The following is a 20,148-nucleotide window of genomic DNA, read 5'->3' on the forward strand; positions in this document are numbered from 1 at the left end:
CATCCAGGAGGCACGCCACAGGGGGAAAAAAAATGGCGCCCGTATGTGGCTGTCTGATGCAGTGGGCATTACTGAGGGAATTTGAGAGTGTCTTGGAAGACTTGGAAGAGCTAGTTGGTGAAAATTATGCAGAAAACTAGGGAACTGGTAAAAATCCATGGGAAAAACTTGTACAACAAACTAAATGTAATCATAGTAGACTATATGTCAATATTTACAAGGTCATAATAAGGTAAATATCAAATATTGATGTTAGACGCTGTTTGGACATCTAATAGCCCTTCCAACCTCATTCTCCCTTATTCATCTCACACTCCAGAGGGAGCAAACCCTCACTTTCCCTTAGCTATGCTTAGTAGGTAGGTTATTGTAGTCTTGGGTATCTTTTCTTGAATATATTTCCAGCTGTTGAAAGTATCTTTTCTTAGATATCTTTTCCAGCTGTTGGGATGATGTGGTACGTGATGTCAATTTTTAAGTTCATTTTCTGATTGCTTGTTTTCAGTGTGTAGAAATACAAGTATTGCCTATTGATCTTGTCCATAGTGATCTTACTAAATTCATTTATTAATTCTAATAGCTTATAGGGAGATTCTTTGGGATTTTCTACATAATCACAATGCTTATGAATAATTATTTTTTTATTTTCTCCTCTCTGGATGTTCTACCTCTTTCTTCCTTCCCTTGTCTGACTGTGCTGGGTAGGAGGGATGACGACAGTGGGTATTCTATTTTGGTTCCTAGTCTCAGGGTAAGTGTTCAATATTTCACCCTTTGGGATGTTGTTAAATAAAACATGCATGCCTGGAATAAATTTAGCTTGGTCACAATATATTATCCTTTTTCCATATCACAGAACTCGACTTATTAGTATTTTGTTTAGAATTTTTACATCTATATTTGGTTGAGAGATTAGCCTGGGATTTTCTTTTCTGAAATGTCCTTGTCAGACTTGATATCAAGGTTATTCAAGCCTATAAAATGAGAAGAGAATTGTTTGCCCTTTTATCATTTCTTTGGGAGAGTTTGTATGGTTTATTTCTTCCTTAAATATTTAGAAGCATCCACTGGTGAAGCCATCTGAACCCAGTGTTTCCTTTGTGGGAAGTTTTTCAATTAGGGATCAATTTCTTTAAATTATATATGACTCTTCAGATTTTCTATTTCTTCTTGTATCCATTTTGGTGTGCTGTGTTTTAAAGGAATTTAGCCATTGTATTTAAATTTTTATATTTATTGGCAAAGAGTTGTTTGTGCTTTTTCTTAGTGTCTTTCAGATCTATACTGGTCTGCTCTTTCTTCTTAATATTGGCAGTTTGAACCTTTTCTTTCATTTTTTTCCCTTGATCTATCTAACCAAAGTTTAATCAACTGTATTAGTGTTTTCAAAGAAACCAACTTTGCCTTTTTTTCTCTATTGTGGAGTTGTCTTCTAATTCATTTATTCCCATTCTTTAGATCTTTCTTCTTTCCACTTTCTTTGAGTTTAATCTCCTTGCTCCTTCTGAATTTTTTAAGGTGAATAGGAAGTTCATTTATTTTCTCAACCTTTTTCTTTTCTACAATATGCACTGAAAATTATAAAAGTTCTAAACAAAATACTAATAAATCAAGTTCTGCGATATAGAAAAAGGATAATATACTGTGACCAAGCTAAATTTCCCTTCAAGCACATCGTGGGCGGCACACCAAATGTTTTCATATGTGGTATTTTCAATACTCTCTCATTTTAGTTGTGGTTTCTTTTTTCACCCATGTGTATTTACAAATTTCTTGCCTAATTTTCAAAGTTTGGGGATATTTTTTAAAATATCTTCCAGTGAATTTAGACACGTTGACCGTTGTTAAATCTCTCCTTTTTTTGGAACATGCTTTTTGACATAAAGTCTATTTTATTTCAAGTATAAAATGAAATGTTTTATTGTGGGTTTTGTCAGATGCTTTTGCTAAGATGATTACATGATTATTTTCTTGACTCTGTTAATGTGGTACATTGGTTTCCTGTTGCTGCTATTACAAATTGCCAGAGTTAATGACTTAAGACAACACAAATGTATTATCCCATGATTCTATGGGTCAAAATCCAAAAAGTGTTTCACTGGGAGTCAGCAGGACTGTTCTTTTCTGGAAGCTTCTATGTCTTTTCCAACTTCTAAAGTCTTCCTGCGTTCCTTGTACCATGACCCCCATTCATCTTCAAAACTCCCATTGGTCAATAGAGTTAATTATATCACATCACCACTTTCTTCTCCCTGTTCCACATTTAAAGTCCCTGTGATAACATTAGACCTACTTGGATAATCCAGGAATCAATTTTAATGCTAGCTGATGGCATTGTTCCATTTGATACTTTCATTTCCCTTTGTTATGAAAGATAATCACAGATTCCAAGGGTTAGAACACGGACATCCTTGGAGGACTGTCGTTCTGCCTATGAAAGGTAGTGAACACCACTTGTTTTTCAAATGTTCAATACCCTTGGGATCACACGAAACAAGCCTCACATGGCTGTGATGTGCCACCTTTGTTCTTTACTGATGGATCTCATTCGCTAGCATTTCACTGATGGTTTTTGCATTTACGCTCATGGGGGATGTCTGTACATAAATTTCTTTCCTTCTAAAGTCTTTGTTGAGTTTTAGTATCAGGGTTATGTTAGCCTAATAGAAAAAATTGAAAAGGATTCTACTCTATTTTCTGAAAGGGTTTAGTTATGATTGGTATCATTTCTTTCTGTTTGTGTGTTTGTGTTTTAAACAGCTTATTGAGCTATAAGTTACAGGCCATAGAATTCACTCTATAGAAGCATACCCACTGATAATCTTTATAAATTCTTAGGGTTATTCAGCCACCACCTACAATTCAGTTTAATAACATGTCACTTACCCCAAAAAGCTCCCTCATGCCCACTCCCAGCCCCAGGTAACCACTGGTCTGTAGACTTGTCTTTCTGAATTTCACATAAAGGGATTCATTAGTGTTTAATCTTTTGGCTTCTTTCACTTAGCATGTTTTTGAGGTTCATCCATATTATAGAATGTTTCAATACCTTCTTCCTTGGTATTGCCACATAGTATTGCATTATGGATTCACCATATTTTATTCATTTAGCAGTTGATGGACATTCAGATCATTTCTGGATTTGGGCTATTATGAATACTATGAATATTCACATAAGGTCTTCACATCAACTACATATATGAATACATGTTTTATTTCTATCACATAGGCACCGAGGAGCATAATTGCTATGTTGAATATACAAAGAACTCTTACCACCTTCATAATAAGAAAACAACCTACTTAAAAATTGCTGAGGGCTGGGGTTGTGGCTCAGCGGTAGAGCACTCGCCTAGTATATGTGAGGCCCTGGGTTCGATCCTCAGCACCACATAAAAGTAAATAAATAAAATAAAGATACTGTGTCCAACTAGAGTATTTAAAACTATCTCAAAGTGTTTTAAAAAATTGCTGAGGTTTGAATGTATATTTCACCAAAGAAAAATGCAGCATGTGAATGGATAATAAGCACACAAAAATGTGTTCAGTATATTTAGGCTTTAGGGAAATGCAAATTAATCCCATGATGAGTTCCTGCCACACACCTACTAAATTGGCTATCGTCTAAAAGACTGGTGCCTGTCAAGCATTGGTAAGGATGTGCTTAAAACTGGAAGCCTCGGATGTCACTGGTGTGAATGTAAAGTGGCTTTGTCATTTTGGAAAACAGCTTGGTATTTTAAAAAGTTAAGCATAAACCCAGAAATTCAATGTCTCATTCTAGGAAAAGTGCAAAAACCAAATCTGTATAAACCAAATCTGTTCTCAGGACCTATAAGTAGCTGGCCAGGTGCTCATTTGCAGGCTGCAGGCTTTATATATGGTGTTGCCAAACACCTCTCACAATACATGAAATCATGCCACGCGTTGCTCAGGGATGTGTACACATACAAAAATGTGGTGGAGAAGTGTTATTGCTGTTGCCAGAATAGCAGTTGCTTCTAGGGATAGAAGAAATGCTGTAGAATTAGAAAAGGTCACAAAGAACTTTTTGGTAATCTTTAGTTCTATACAAGTCTTGAAATATATGTGATGAAATGTTGACATTTGCCAAATTCAGAGGAAAATACATCCATACAACTATTTATATATATATATATATATATATATATATATATATATATTTTTTTTTTTATTTATATATGACAGTGTAATGCATTACAATTCTTATTACACATATAAAGCACATTTTTTTTCATATCTCTGGTTGTATACAAAGTATATTCACACCATTCATGTCTTCATACATGTACTTTGGATAATGATGTCCATCACATTCCACCATCCTTTCTAACCCCATGCCCCCTCCCTTCCCCTTCTACCACTCTGCCCTATCTAGAGTTCATCTATTCCTCCCATGCTCCCTCTCCCTACCCTGCTGTGAATCAGCCTCCTTATATCAGAGAAAACAATTGACATTTGTTTTGGGGGGGATTGGCTAACTTCACTTAGCATTATCTTCTCTAACTCCATCCATTTACCTGCAAATGCCATGATTTTATTCTCTTTTATTGCTGAGTAATATTCCCTTGTGTATATATGCCACATTTTTAAAAATCCATTCATCTACTGAAGGGCTTCTAGGTTGGTTCCACAGTTTAGCTATTTTGAATTGCAAACATTGATGTGGCTGTGTCCCTGTAGTATGTTGTTTTTAAGTCCTTTGGGTATAGACCAAGGAGAGGGATAGCTGGGTCAAGTGGTGATTCCATTCCCTATTTTCCAAGAAATCTCCACACTGCTTTCCGTATTGGCTGCACCAATTTACAGTATATGAGTGTGCCTTTTTCCCCACATCCTCACCAATACTTATTGTTTGTATTCATCATAGCTGCCATTCTGACTGGAGTGAGATAAAATCTTAGAGTAATTTTGATTTGCATTTCTCTAGTTGCTAGAGATGATGAACATTTTTTCATATATTTGTTGATTGATTGTATATCCTCTTCTGAGAAGTGTCTGTTCAGGTCTTTGGCCCATTTATTGATGGGGTTGTTTGTTTGTTTGTTCTTTGGCGCTTAGCTTTTTGAGATTAGTGCTCTATCTGATGTGTGAGGAGTAAAGATTTGCTCCCAGGATGTAGGCTCTCTGTTCACCTCACAGATTGTTTCTTTCTTTCTTTCTTTCTTTTTTTTTTTTTTTTTTAAGAAGAATCTTTGGCTAACTCAGAGTGGCAAAGCTTTTCTCCTATGATTTTTCTAGAAGTCTGATAGCTTTAGTTCTTAAAGGAGGCCAGAGTGTTGACAAATTAGCCCGATTCTCCCTGAAGGATTAGATGAACTCATCCCGAGTGGCCAGCTTCTGTGGCTTCAGTGTCCCTTGGAACCCTGTGAGCAAAAGAAATGGCCTCTGTGGCTGCCCTCATCTGCCCCTTTCCTGGAGGGCCTTGCTTGTGGTACAGCTCATCGCCCCGACTCAGTATGGGCAGAGCTTGCAAACTTTACTGTTCAGCCTGTACAATGTCTTTTTGTTTAAGTTAAACAAAATTAAAAATCAGGAAAAAAAACAGATTAAAATCTGCCCCCTCATCTTTTCCTAAGGAGCCTGTGAATACCTCCACCAAAAACCTGATTGCAGCTTCCCACTTTGTAGGCTGGCCCTCCAGGTCACCCACACCTGCCCCTCCAGTTGTCTCCCAGACCCTGAGGCCAGGATAGGCTGCCCAGAATGGATGCTTTCCTACTGCTGGGAGGCCGGGATGGGAGGATCCACGGTCTCTGATTCTCTTCCCTGTCCAGCGTCTCCCCTGGCTTGTGACAACCTTAATGAGTTAGGATCATAGTCTACATTCTGCCTATAAAAGCACTGCCCAAAGACATACAGCTGCTAAGTGGAGAGCTGGCTTTGAGGCCTTACCTCTCTGCCCTCAGAGTCATTTCCCTGGGCCCTTTGCCCTGGGCCCTGGGCTTTCCTCAGCCTTCCACTATGCACCCAGCTAAGGGCACAGGTGCACACGGCCCCAGTGCACACGGTCTGAGGTTCTGGGAGTAGGAAAGGAGCTGGCATTGGTGGCACCTGTGCTGCCATCTTCAGGGATGAGCAGGAGATTCCTCTTCTAAGGTAAGGGGTTTGCTTGATTAAATGTCGACATACCAATTAATAAATGGATGAACTGTCATCTGAGCAATGGTTGACGTCTAGCCATTCATCAAAATAGACTTTAAATGCAGAAATATATTAAAGGAAGAGGAGGGCGGGCCGACACTGCACCAGGGCCCGTGCAAAGCCCTGGTCACCATAGGTTTTACAGCCGAAGGCTGTTCATTGAAGGGAAGATTTCCCACGAAAAACATAGATGGTACATTTGCACAATCTCTGGGATAAATCCTTTGGAGAGAATTTATTAATTTAAGGGTGTTTATATGAGCCACAGTTTAAAATATGGTTTGTCCCTCGGACACTCAGGTTGAAATTTGATTGCCATTATTGGAAGTTGTCAGGAAGTGGAGAGAGATTAATGGTGCTTTCTTGGGGGTTGGGCTATTTCTCCCCGGAGTGAGTGAATTCTACCTCTCAAGGCACTGGATTCTTTATCCTTTCTGTCCTCCCACCCACGCTCACACCCCCATTTGCTTTTCTAACATGTTATGATGGTAGGTAGCCCAAGACCCTTGCCCAGTACGGTCACCCAATCTTGGACTTCCAGCCTCCAGAACTGTGTGCTACATAAACTGCATTCCTTTATAAATTCCCTAGTGTCTGGTATTCCGTTATATCAACAGAAAATGGACTAAGATCATAGAAGAAAAAATTCATTACAGTTTCTCATCAACATGTAATTATGAGGCAAAATCAATGCAGGTATCATGAAAGATATTAATTTTTTTAGAGAGAGAGAGAATTTTTTAAATATTTATTTTTTAGTTTTTGGTGGACACACGTCTTTATTTTATTTTTTTATGCGGTGCTAAAGATCAAACCCAGCATACTAAATTTATATGAAACTTCTAATACACTATTTGCAAGAAAAAAAAAGAACTTTTAATAAAAATATCCTCAGCCTTCTTGAATGGTCTTAACTTTTTATGTTAGGATTTATGTTTGAAATGAGTTTATACAGTTCTTGATTCAATATTTAGTGACAATGTCTATAAATTCTTCATAGCCACATTGATGAGATTTGCAAAATGGTGTTAGTTTTCTTTACAACAGAAATCACAATAGTACAGGTTGCATATAAAGACTGAAGTTCCTCTCTTCTTTCATTAACAAACTTATAGTTGAAATTTTTAATAATACACGGAGAAATATTAAATCCAATCAAACATTTTTAACCCCAGAGTTAAAAAAGTAATGAGAAACATTAATTTAGAGAACCTCTGATTCTTGTTGGAATGAGTACCCTCTAACCAGTGTGTAGGTGGCTTGGGGTGAGAAGTGACAGAGGACGCCAGTGGCAGACAGAATTATCTGGTGCATTGTTAAGTAATACTTTTAGCCTGTGTGTAGTATTTAATTTTAGACCATGCATCCCAAATCCTGAGATTGCATAAAGATTCAAAAACTCGTAGCTCATTTCATGAGGATAGATTTGGGACTGTCACCTAAAGTTGCACCCACCAAGTTTGCCTGGCCCCCTCCTACTGACCCTTCCCCATGTCTCCCCACCTCAGGGGCTACACTAGGGGTCCAAAGAGCACCAGCTCCTCCAATACTGCCACAGGCCCTTTGTCCACAATAGACAGCTCCATCAAAAGAGATGTCCCTGTGGTCTAGCTTCTCCTTGGTCACTTGCAGCCAGTTCAAGATGTCATTCATTGGTCTTGTGACCTACAGCGTCTGTGAGCTGCCTGGCTGAACCTGACTTTCCTCTGAGGAGACTCAGGAGAGGAGCTCTCGTTATCCCAATCTCAGCCTGGTGCCCCAGATGCCCAGGGCTTCCAAGACCTCAGGGTCTGCCTATAACCGAGGTAGAATGCTAAGATCTGTCAGATGCTGAACAATAATTCTCCAAAATACCCAAAGCTGCCATGAATTTTCAAAAAAGAAGATTCTCTTGTTTGGGTAAATTGATTTATTATCTTTACCCATTTAAAGACCATGATCTTAACAGATTCACAGTTTGTGAATGCTCTCTCTAAACAACTGAGAGTTCCCAGAGAACGAGTGATCAGGTATGAATTCATTCGTTTGTTTGTTTTTGGTAGTGGGGGTTGATTCTAGGTGCACTTAACCATTGAGCCACATCCCAGCCCTTTTTATAATATTTTATTTAGATACACGGTCTCACTGAATTGCTTAGGGCCTTGCTAAGTTGCTGAGGCTGGCTTTGAACTTGCCATTCTCCTGCCCCAGCCTCCTGTGCTGAGAGATCTGGGATTACAGGTGTGTGCCACTGCATCAGGCAGGTATGAATTCTTAACCTGCAGTCCACAGACTATAACCCAGGGAGTCTAAGAACACAATCTAGTCCAAGAAAGTCCATGAACTTAGAAAACACTGTCATCCTCATATTCCCTTTAACTGAAATTCAGCTTTTCTTCCATTACGGATATAGGCCCTGATTTGCAGTAATACTAGCAGTACCTGTGGCTCTATTCCAATAGAAATCACAGATATTTTCATAGCTCGTCAGAATTGATGTAGACATCTCAAAATATTGTTTTCATGCATCACTGCTTCAAAAGCATGGTAGTGATAGAAATGTTTCTCAGCCTTGTTATTTAATGAGTTAATAAAGAAGCACACATAATACTCTATCAAAATTTGTTTTCCTTGGGTTTTGATAGCTGAATGTCAACATAATTGGTTTTCCCTTTAATGCTATGTGTTTTATTTTGTACTCAGTCATTATTATATGAATCCTTTGGCTTCCCCACTCTTCCAGAGGTATTCCTGACATGGAATGTTAACAGCCTCTAAGTATCTAAGGCCACCAGGCCTCAGTCTACTGGGGAAGCAACAGGGGAGGCCAGGGAGGGATCCTGGTTAGTGAGAGGAAGAAAGGACTCCCCCGGTTCCATCCAGGGGCTGAAGCAGCCCTGGGGGATATGATGGGCAGCGTTTCCCGTTCTGCTTTGGCACATTATTAAAGAGCACTTGTTAATACTTTAAACATTTCAGATCTCTAGAAAACATTTAAGCAATGTGAACTTAAGGAATGACTTAGCCTAGAAAATACTGAAATTGGTGGTATAAAGTCATGTGTTCATGTTAAACCTATTTGGAGAAAAAAAAAAGAATCAAATTTAGGTGATTCCTTAGTATACAAGTCACAGCTCATGCAGGTGGTAGTGGATTAAAAATGTCAGCAGGGGCTGGGGATGTGGCTCAAGCGGTAGCGCGCTCGCCTGGCATGCGTGCAGCGCGGGTTCGATCCTCAGCACCACATACAAACAAAGATGTTGTGTTCGCCGAAAACTAAAAAATAAAATATTTTAAAAAAAAAATGTCAGCAGTTGGGGTTGGAGGTTATGTCTCAGCGGTAGAGCGCTTGCCTCGCATGTTCAAGTCCCTGTGTTCAATTCTCAGCACCACATATAAATAAATAAAGTTATTGTGTCCAACTACAAAAATAAATATTTTAAAAAAATGTCAGCAGTCTAGAATCTTTCCCATCCTTTGCTCATGAACTAGCTGCTGCTGGGGTCCGTGCTGCACTGAGGGTCCTGTCACCAGGAGGGGGCATTATACCAGGGAGAAGCTGGGGTGCTCCTGCCCCAGCTGCTGCTCCCCTGGGTTTCATGAAGACCTGCAATGTTTGAAGTCCAGGCTCCTGATGGGAACAAGGGCTAAGCTCAACACTGACTCATAGTTACATAACACTAAGTGCCTCATTTGTGGTATTTCATTTTAGGCTGGGAAGCTGAAATAAAAATCCTATATTACAGAAAGATTCAAGGATGGTAGGTTGTTTTTGGTTTCTCCTGTATGTCAGGGGCAAGGAAAATTCAAAAGATCCACCCCCCATTGTTTTCCAAAGCCAGGGCCATGGGAATCAGGACAGTCCTGGAAAGTGGTAATTGGCCCATCTCACTGAATTCCTCTCAAAGGAGTGACCGTTCCACAAAATGACTGGGCAGACTAGTGTTGAAGGCCATCTTAGCTGACCTGTTTTCCAGTGAAGAAAGGAAGCAGGTTTGGGTACTGAACCTGGCTTTTCTTTCTCTAACTTTTTTATTCATGCTTTAGAGAGATCTTGTGTGGCTTGGGGTGAGAGGTGACAGAGGACACCAGTAGCAGACAGAATTATCTGGTACATTATTAAATAATACTTTTAGCCTGTGTGTAGTATTTAATTTTAGACCAAGAATCCCAAATACTGAGATTGCGTAAAGATTCAAAAACTCATGGCTCATTTCATGAGGATAGATTTGGGACTGCCACCTAGAGTTGCACCCACCAAGTTTGCCTGGCCCCCGCCCACTGACCCTTCCCCATGTCTTTTAGCCTGTGTGTAGTATTTAATTTTAGACCAAGAATCCCAGACTGAGGAAGAGAACTCTGCATTCCCATATCATTGGTATGTAACCCTCTCTAAAGCGTCAACAGTCCTTCTCTAACCACTGAGCTTAGTGTCCTACCCATGCAGACAAGAAACGTCCTGACTGGTGATTATGGCCTTTGCAGTTGATCAATTTCCCAGGGATTCTGGAAATTTCTACCTCAGTCTCAGCAATGCTAGGACTGCATGCCCACTGCAGAGCACTCCTGGCAAAGCCCTCTGAGCCACTTTATCTCCTTCGTAAAACCACCCCGACACCCCGAAGCCACTCACGTGGAGCTGGACCAACCCCTCGCTCACAAAGCAGTACCACCACAACTCCAAGAATGTGTGCTATGGAGCCTTCTGAATATAAAATTAATGTTTCTTAGGTGTTGCCATCCATCAGAGGCATTTGGGAGGGAAGATTTACCAGATATATTAAGATATCATTGGGCTGGGGTTGTGGCTCAGTGGTAGAGCACTCGCCTAGCATGTGTGAGGCACTGGGTTCGATCCTTAGCACCACATAAAAATGAGATAAAAATATTGTGTGTCCACCTACAACTAAAATATATATATATATATATATATATATATATATATTTTTTTTTTTTTTTAAGATATCATTCACATGCCATAAAATTCACTATCAAAAGTATAGAATTCCATGGGTTCTAGTTGTGCTGTATTTGGAGCTGGGCAACCATCACCTCAATCAATTTCAGAACATTTTCATAACTTCAAAAATAAACCCCATACCCGTTAATCAATCCTCCCTTCTCAGCCCCCATTCTTCTCCAACCTCTGCCACCATCAGCCCCTAACAACTACCAGTCTACTTTCTTTGTGGATATGCCTGCCCTGGTATTTCATATAAACGGAATCATAGGATGTGATTTTCTGTGATTGGCTTCTTTCACTTAGCATGGTGTTTTCAAGGTTCATCTGTATTGATGCATCAGTACTTTATCCCCAAATAACATTCCTTTATGTGGATCTACCACACCAGTTATGGACCCATAGGTTGCTTCCACTGGGAAGCTATTATGAATAATGCTGCTATGAACATTTGTGAGCAACTTTTCGTGGGAACACGTATTTTCATTTTGCTTGGGTAGAACTGCCCATCTGTTTTCTAAAGTCACTGTACTATTTTACATTCCCTTCAGCAACATATGAGTGGTCCAATTTCTTCACATCCTCCTCAACACTTGTTATTGCCCATTTTCGTTACAGTGGGTGTGTGGTGGTATATGGTTGTGGGTTTTTTTAAAATTTGCTCTTTTTAGATATACATGACAGTAGAGTGTATTTTGACATATTATACGTTCATGGAGTATAACTTATTCTAATTAGGATCCTATTCTTGCAGTTGAAACATGTTGACGAGTTTCACGGGTCATGTATTCATATATGCACATAGGAAACTTATGTCTGATTCAATCTACGTCTTTCCTTTTCCCACCCCAGTCCCTTCTCTTTTTTTCCCCCTTATCTACTCCAATTCATTGTGGTTTTAGTCTGCATTTTTCTGATAACTAATGAGATGGGCCATCTTTTCACGTGCTTTATTAGCCCTTTGTATGGCTTTTAAGAAGTGTCTATTCAGATCCTTTGCCCATTTTTCAGTCAGGTTGTCTTTTCATTGGTGAAAAGTTTGGATTCTGAATGATTTTTCAACTTCACTTCAAAACTCAACCCCAGCAAGGAGAGTTGGATTTCAATTTTATGTCTTCCTCTGGGAACCAAGCCATTCTGGGAGAACTTCAGTCCCTAAATTGTAGTTCTTAATAATCTCTTTATACCTCATATACACCTTCAAGAATCTAATGAAAACTATGATCTCTGCCCCCAGAAAAATGTACACATGCACATTTATCTATTTTTTTCATTTAAAATTTAGGGAGTTTCTGGACCTTCTGACATTCAATCATCGCCTTGATTAGGTGTTTACATGAAACTATAAACCTACTTTCTGATTGGATAATTATCAAATCACTGAATCTGGTTCTAACGGGCAACATAAATTCCCACATTCTAGGTTTCCACAAGGGAAAAAAATGTGTGAATTGTTTGAATTATCAAAATTGCCCTTGGAGAAGGAGATTTTACAAAGGGTTGCTTTAAAGGACTGCCTTCCATCATTCCTCTCAATTTTCCCTTTGATCAAGCCAAGAAATGAGAGCTTTACTTACCCATTTAGGACCTTCTTAGAAAGGGTCCCTCTGCATCACATTCAGCCCACCTTGTAGGAAAACCATCTAGATTCTTTTATCATCAGTTTTGCAGGGCCTCCCTGATGCTCATACACTTAGCCACACATTTACACACCTCAAGGAAATCTGTGCTTCTCTTGACCCCATGGTCTGTTTCAGTCTTGTGGACACTAGAAGACTTTTAATAATAGTGTCTCCTCTGCTTTTGCCCTAAGAAGGTCAGAGGTGACTTTGCTGCCTACATCTAGGAATGAGACTAGATAACTGGATTATATTGACAGTGTCATTTCCCCCGTGCCCTGATTGTACTCCCTGTTCTTCTTGATGCATGTCTGTGAGTTATTTCAAACTGTTTCTGGAGCTACCAAAAAAATTCCCTTTTTGGGGCAGGGGTGGGGTGCTGGGGATTGAACCCAGGGGCACTCAACCACTGAGCCACATCCCCAGCCCTATTTTGTATTTTATTTAGAGACAGAGTCTCACTGAGTTGCTTAGTGCCTTGCTTTTGCTGAGGCTGGCTTTGAATTCACAACCCTCCTGCCTCTGCCTCCCTAGCCACTGGGATTACAGGTGTGTGCCACCATGCCTGGCTAACTAACTCCGCTTTCTAATCTTTGTCCCTGTGCACTTCAGCGGGTCTCATGGTACTCTCCAGTACTTCTAGGTACTGGATTCAAAGGTGTTTTGCATGACTATGAGGAGGGAGGTTTTTTTTTTCCCCCACTCAGCAACACTTTCATAGACCCTCCATGCCAGGCAGCATGCTAAGTGCCTTTCAAATATTAACTAAATTAATCTTCACAAAACCCTGGGAGGTAGGAATGATTTTTATCACTCCCATTTTACAGATGAGAAAGATAAAGAAAGATTAATAAGCTTGCCCAAGCTCACAAGGCCAGTTAGGTGGTAGAGCTAGGATTAGGAACCAAGAGACATCTGCCTGTGGAGCTCACCCCCTGCCTATCGTCTCGGATAGAGCCAGGGCTCTGGGTCCCTTCATAGCCACTCCAGCATCCTTATCACGTGGAACAGTGACGCCCACTGCTTCCTAGACCTGTGACCAAAGGAGGCTCCATGGCAAGGCTGTGTCCAGCTCACAACAGGAACTCCACTTTGTCCTCTTCAGCCAGAATCTGCCCAAAGAACCTAGACAAGAATTCCTTGGGAATCTAGAGATGAGGAGGCTCTCAACAAAACCTTGTCTGTAAACACCGAAAAACAGACTCCAGGCCCCTAATCTCTTCATCTCATTTGAGTACCCGGACACTGAGTTTGTAAAATATGTTAAGAAACTAACTCAAACTTAATTTTGAAACATTTTAATATTTGGCAAATCTTTTTGAAAGGTGAAATTGAGAGATTCAATTACAATAAAGTATTCTGACAAATTTTGATCATCAATTAACAACTTTTTAAAAAACACAGTAAAAACATAAGGAAACATATAGTGCCTCATGTTTTAAGTATTTTCGGTGACTGTGGAGTCTGCCATTGCTCCTCCTAGTTAAGACCTGGGTGTGAAAATTTGAGAAGAAGAGATTATACCCTACAGATTTTAAGCTGATGCTTGGGACAATCAGAAAATTAGAAATCCCCTCAAACCAATCCACACAGGTACAGTCTGCCAAGCCCTTTCACAAATATATTTTTAGTAAACCCTCAACCCCATCAGCTATTATTCCCATTTTACAGGTAAGTACAATGAGGCCCAGAATGGTAGTAGTTTTCATGCACCATTTGCCTAATGTCTATTGAAACTGAGCAACCCCCTGAGAGATAGAAATGGAGGAAGACAGTACAGTACGGTTGGTGCTTTGGGAGGAGCATGCACAGGGCATGAGAACAAGGTGGAGAAACTAGCCCGGCCTCTGACCAGGGGATGTAGGAAAGCTTTGCCAAGCAAGAAAAAGGAGCCAAGTGAACAGGGTGTTTGGAGGGTGAGGTGACAGGGTGTGGGGAGAGGCAGCCCAAAGGACCGCCTGTCAACAGCATGAAGGAAGCTGAGGAGCACCTGAGAAGGAACACTCACCTGCCCTGAGTGCTGGGCTTGTGCGGGTGAAGAGGATCACACCAGGAACCAGGCAGGCAAAGACCCTATCCTCAAGGAGTTTAAGTGAAGTCACAAAAGCATTTCAGATAACTGAGAGTGTTGTGGAGAAAATAACAGGGCAGCTAGCTAAAGAACAGAAGAAGTAGGTTTGGGGAGCAGCAGTTGGGGAAGGTTTGCTCAAGAGGAGACGTGAGCTCACAGGCCTGAGGAAGAAGTGCTAGTCAGGGGTATGGAGAGAAGAAAAGCTTCCAGGTAAAGAGGGTGAAAGACCTGAACATACTGAAGCTTACTGTCTGAAGAAACAGGAGGCCGGTGTAGGGGAGCACATTGGAGGGGATGCAGGGAGTGATGTAAGAGGGTCCGGTTTATTGAGGCCCTGTACACCATAATTTGAATAAATTCTGAGTCCAAAGAAGCCTTGGGTTTCCAGGGAGTACTGTAGCAGTGACAATGTTTCATTTATATTCCTAAAGGATAGCACTGGGGGCTCTGGGAAGAATGAATTACTGGGGTCAGGTGTTAGAGCAACACCAGTTAGGAGGCTTCTGCCAGAATCTAGGCAAGAGCAGGGAGTAGTTGGGGTCAGGGTCATGACAGTGGAGGAGGGAAATGGTGGGATCTGAGATATATTTGGAGACAGAGTCAACAGGCGCTCCCAATAAATTGGATTTAGAGATGTTGGTAAGAAAGGAATTACAAATAACTTGTAGGAACTGGAAAACTTGAGGCTTTGTCCTCAGGGAAGAATTTTAGCAAAGAGAGTCCAGAGCTCTTTGGGCAAGATGTAAATATATGGTGCTTGTCAGACATCCAAGAGAAGATATTTCTTAAGTGGGTAGCTAATGAGGGCAGCTCTGAGGGGAGACCAAGATTAGTTATGAATGTTGGGGTCACTGGTCTATAGATGGTCTTAAGAACTTAGAATAAAGTGGAAAATCTAGAGAAGAGAATGGTGAGTGAGAAAACCCCTATCAAAGCCCTAGGGGGGTCCTCTGACATTCAGGCTAGAAAAGGAAAAGGCAGGGAAGTAGAGCTAGTTGGGAGTGGCCAGGGAGGGAAAGGGGTCGGAGCATCAGGTGGTATAGAAGCCAGCAGAGGCCATGGTGTGGAATGATGCTCACACTCATTAGGTCACCAGTGACTGAAGGATAAGAAGGTAGCTTCATGGTTGGCATGGACATGAATTGGAGAGGGTTGAGGAGAGAATGGAGAAGAACTGGACAGTCACTGAGACAGTCTGCAAGAAGAAGAGCAAATCTTCAGAGTAGCACATGTAATGGAGGTTTTTAGTTTTGTTTTTAAAGGGAGGAAACACCAGGATTGCAGTCTGATGGGAAAGATTCACTGGAGAGGGGAGAATGGCAGGAGCTATGCCCTTAAGCCGGCAAGGACACCACACTTTCCCTTCTCCTCATCCCTGACTGTAAGTTCCTGTGCTGGATGGAAGTTCCTGTAATCCTCAACTGTTGGCCTCTTTGGGGGCCCTCCCCCGACCCTGCTCTTCTCTCCGTGCCCTCCTTGGTGGTTCCTATCAACCCTCGAGGTTTCATATGCTCCTGTGTTGACATCCAGGCCTCTGCCTCTCACCTGAACCTTTCCCCAGCCTGTAGATGCTGAACGTTCCCACTGGCGTCCCAGGGAGCTCCACACAGCAGAGGCAGCCCCTGCCCCTGCACCAACCTCTCTTCTGTTTCAGGGTGGAGCAAGAATCTTGGCTCCCTGCCAAGGTCTTTGCTATACTCCCTTCATACTTTTCCAGCCAGACTCTGTATACACATGGCAAAGTGATCTACTGATCCAGATTCAGTGACTCTGTAACCACTGTGTATTAGTGAGCTTTTCATCCCTGTGACCAATACCTGGCAAGAATAATTTAGAGGAAGAAAAGCTTATTTTGGCTCATGGTTTCAGAGTTCAGTCTATGGTCGGCCAACTCCATTGCCCTGGGCCTAAGGTGAGACTGCACATCATGATGTAAGGTGATGACAGCCAGGAGGCAGAGAGAACAGTCACAGCGTAGGTGCCAGGGACAAATATAAACCCCAAATACACATTCCCCTATGACCTTCTTCTTCCAGTCATGTCCCACCTGCCAACACATACCATCCAATACAGTAGTCCTTCCAATTATTTTGTGTGTGTGTGTGTGTGTGTGTGTGTGTGTGTGTATTTTCTGATGCTGTGGAACACAAAAGACTAGTCTTATTCTTTCAAATTACTGATCCATCAGCTAGATCAGCCCACTGATTATAGTTCTCATAATCTAAGCATTTCACCTACTGCTATACTGTCTACTGAGTTTTGGGGACACCTCATATTCAAATAATAACCATGCTTCTACCACACACTCCCCTTAAGGGAAGTTCCTCGAGCTACTTTATTTTCAAAATGTATCATGAAATCTTTATTTTAATTAGTGCACAGCTATTCGCATTGAAGTTAGCAAGAAAAAAGTCACTTTATGATAATAAATATTCATATGAGAGAAAGTCTGCAAAGTGATTTATTCTCAGTTATTGCTGAAAGTTCTTCAAACAAACCAGTGCAGTAAAAGTGTCTAAGAGAAGCACCAATTTTTCAGGTTTCTTTACCACTGCTTTAGTAAGCATCATCTTGATAATGTTCATGTTTTTAAACTGCTCCTTCAGATGACAGTAACTCTTCGATGTTTACTTTTATTTCCAAGTTTGTGATCTTATAAGTGGCTACATTAGGGTTGTGAACTGTCTCACTGTCTTTTCACTCTCTCTTTTCAATTCTTCAATGTGGGCATCTAGGCGTTCCAGAATATGATGAGACCTCAGTTCCTCCTCTTCCAAAAACCTGGTAGCTATGGAACCCAGGGGAGACACAGGTATGGAACACTAGGAGAGGACAAATTGTGATATGTATGAGTACATAGCAAATTACATTCCTAAAAGGCATGATTCATGATATTTTCTAACTAACAATATTAAAAAGTGATTTCCCCTGAAAAGATATTTGTTTTCATTCTAATGACAAAAGCACTAAAAGTAAAAATTGGTAAGTTTTATAAAAATTAACACAGATCCCTCCCTTCTAACTCAAGTTGTATCAGTGTAAAATATGAAATAAATAGAATAAATTACTGGCCACTGGTCTAAAGAATAAATCAATTTTGACTTATATATCCTTCTATTTCCCCAGAAGAGAATATAGTTAATGTCTACTATTTCAAACTCACTTTAAAATTCTGAATGCTATTTTCATTTTAAAGTAACAAAAATCTGCCAGTTGAAATCAATATTTTACCCCACCCCTAAAATTCTACTTCACAGTCCTTTATATGAAGCTCATGATTCTAGCAATATTTCAGAGTTCAGATTTTAGAAAGGTAATACAGGAAATATGCCATATGCAGTCCACCCTCATTTGCAGTAGTTATATTCTATGAAATCACCCTGAACACTGGATTAGTGAACACAGAACCACTGCCCCTGGAGAAAACATATACACCCCTCACAGAGATCACGATCCTAAACTCTAGAAACCACTCAGCCTGGTAGATTCTATATAGTCTCTACTTATGAAAGAGAAACAAGGCTTGGAGGTATTAAATGACTCTCCCAAGTTGCCCCACACACACACACTGGTGAAACTGGGACTCAAACCTGTGCAGCTGGCTTCCAGGACTATGCTGTGCTGCCCCACCCTCCACTGCCACCCACCGGCCATCTCTGCCAGAGCACTGAGGCAGGAAGCCCGAGTGCTGCCTTGTGCGACCTCAGCTGGGAATGTGAAGTCAATGACTCCAACTTCTCACCACTGTGCATGTCCACAGATGACTGTGGAAGTGCCACAACAGAGAGTAGAGAGAAGGCAAACACACCATCTTTGATGGGTACCTGCCACAGTCTGAGGTTATGTCCCACAACTAAATACACTGATATTTCTATAACGAAATGCATGGATACTCACACTAATACAGAATAAACAGTCTACGCGGATTCCATTTAAGTCAGGGAAGTCTTTGGTATCAAGTTTTGCTGCCAAACTTAGGGCTTTTTGGATTTCATGATTACACATAAGGGAAATGTGGACTTAAATTTTAACACTAAAAGAAAACCTTTCCCCAGATTTATTGCAACCCTGCAAAGTAAAAAAAAACTCAACTTTTACATGTATACAATCATAAGGTGGTGGGGAAAGAAGAACCCAAGGCACAGGCTTCTGTGCAGAAACAAAAAGACTGTGCAGTCTGCACAGCAGGGGAGGGAATAAGGGGACAGATCAAAGGCAGCCTCTGCCACCAGGGCCCTTGCACAATGCCCAAACCACCCTCTGCACACTTGAGATGCACAACCTTCCTCCACCGCTGCCCACCCACCCCTTTCCTACAGCTCCTCTTCCCTTCTTCACTGCCTGTGCTGCTGCAGGACTGTGGGGATGCTCACAGATGCTTCTAGAAACAACCATTCCAGTACAGGACTGGCCCTCTCTGAAAAAGACAGGAAGGGAGTTTCTAATTTGGGTTAAAAATGAATGAATACCTATAATTAATATTTCAGAACTAGGATATATTCTGAAAAGTAATCTTGGCTGAATGTCTTCACAAGCAAAACTCTAAGAAATACATGAACATAGAAAAGGGTAGTTATGATAGAGAATCTGTAAGAAAAACAATCACCCTCTTCACCTTTAAAATAAAAAATGAAATCAAACTAAATAAACTAATGAGCTAGTAAGATCAGAAAGTTTCCATACCGAAGATATAAATTCTTCTTGGTCATTCAGACTGTCAGATGTAGTGTCAGAAAAATTGGCATTATTCGCATCTAGCACTGAACAGTTAGTCTGACACAGAAAGTAAGAAGGCAAAGAAACTGCAGAGCTGCAGGGGCTGACTTGAGGACTCAAAGGGGTGAGGACCCTGGGCATGGGGTCCACACCATCCGATGCTTTTCCTCTCACAGGATGGAAACCTGTTTTGTAGTGCTCAGTCTTTATTCCATCAGGTCTGTGCTGGCCAAGGGCTGGCCTGGAGAGCAGATTAGAAAACAAAACAAATGAAAAACTGTTCCAACTCTTCTTTTTCCAACAGAAATGCTGTAGGAAGTTCACTTAGACATAAACAAAGAAGCCAATCAGTAAGGCTCTATAGTTTACCAAAGGAGCAGTCTATTCAGACAAGGTGCCTTTTTACTCATTCAGAGCCCAAATACCCAACCCCTACTCCAGGCCATGGCCCTCACCTACTTTTTATACAAGGGCCAGGAAGACAAAACAAGCTGTAGAGTATCCTAGAGTGGTTCCTGCTAGGATAGGGGAAGTAGGATGGGGTGAGGGTGTCAACAAAGGCTTTTGTTAGGCAAACACATAAGCCATATTGTAAGAGCTGAAGCCAGGCAGCTTGTCCTTGAATGCTTATTCCTTAT

At 40.9% G+C, this 20,148-nt stretch overlaps 1 protein-coding gene across 7 annotated transcripts in view; it reads right to left on the reverse strand.

Annotated features, from left to right (window-relative positions):
* Positions 1-17,239: 17,239 nt before the first annotated feature.
* Positions 17,240-20,148, reverse strand: part of Cep63 (centrosomal protein 63) — a 55,246-nt gene continuing 52,337 nt past the window's right edge. For 4 of the 7 annotated variants that reach the window (XM_076868914.2, XM_076868917.1, XM_076868915.1 and 1 more), the window contains exons 15-16: positions 19,478-19,751; positions 17,240-17,616 (exon numbers count right to left, since the gene is read on the reverse strand). In XM_076868914.2, coding sequence (XP_076725029.1) covers positions 17,458-17,616; positions 19,478-19,751 — 433 coding nt within the window. In that variant the 3' untranslated portion in view covers positions 17,240-17,457. Of the gene's footprint in view, positions 17,617-19,477; positions 19,752-20,148 lie in introns of those variants that run through there. The other 3 variants (XM_076868918.2, XM_076868920.1, XM_076868919.2) reach the window with 2 other exon arrangements.

The sequence above is a fragment of the Callospermophilus lateralis genome, chromosome 10 (genome assembly GCF_048772815.1).
Source record: "Callospermophilus lateralis isolate mCalLat2 chromosome 10, mCalLat2.hap1, whole genome shotgun sequence".
Taxonomy (NCBI): Eukaryota; Metazoa; Chordata; class Mammalia; order Rodentia; family Sciuridae; genus Callospermophilus; species Callospermophilus lateralis.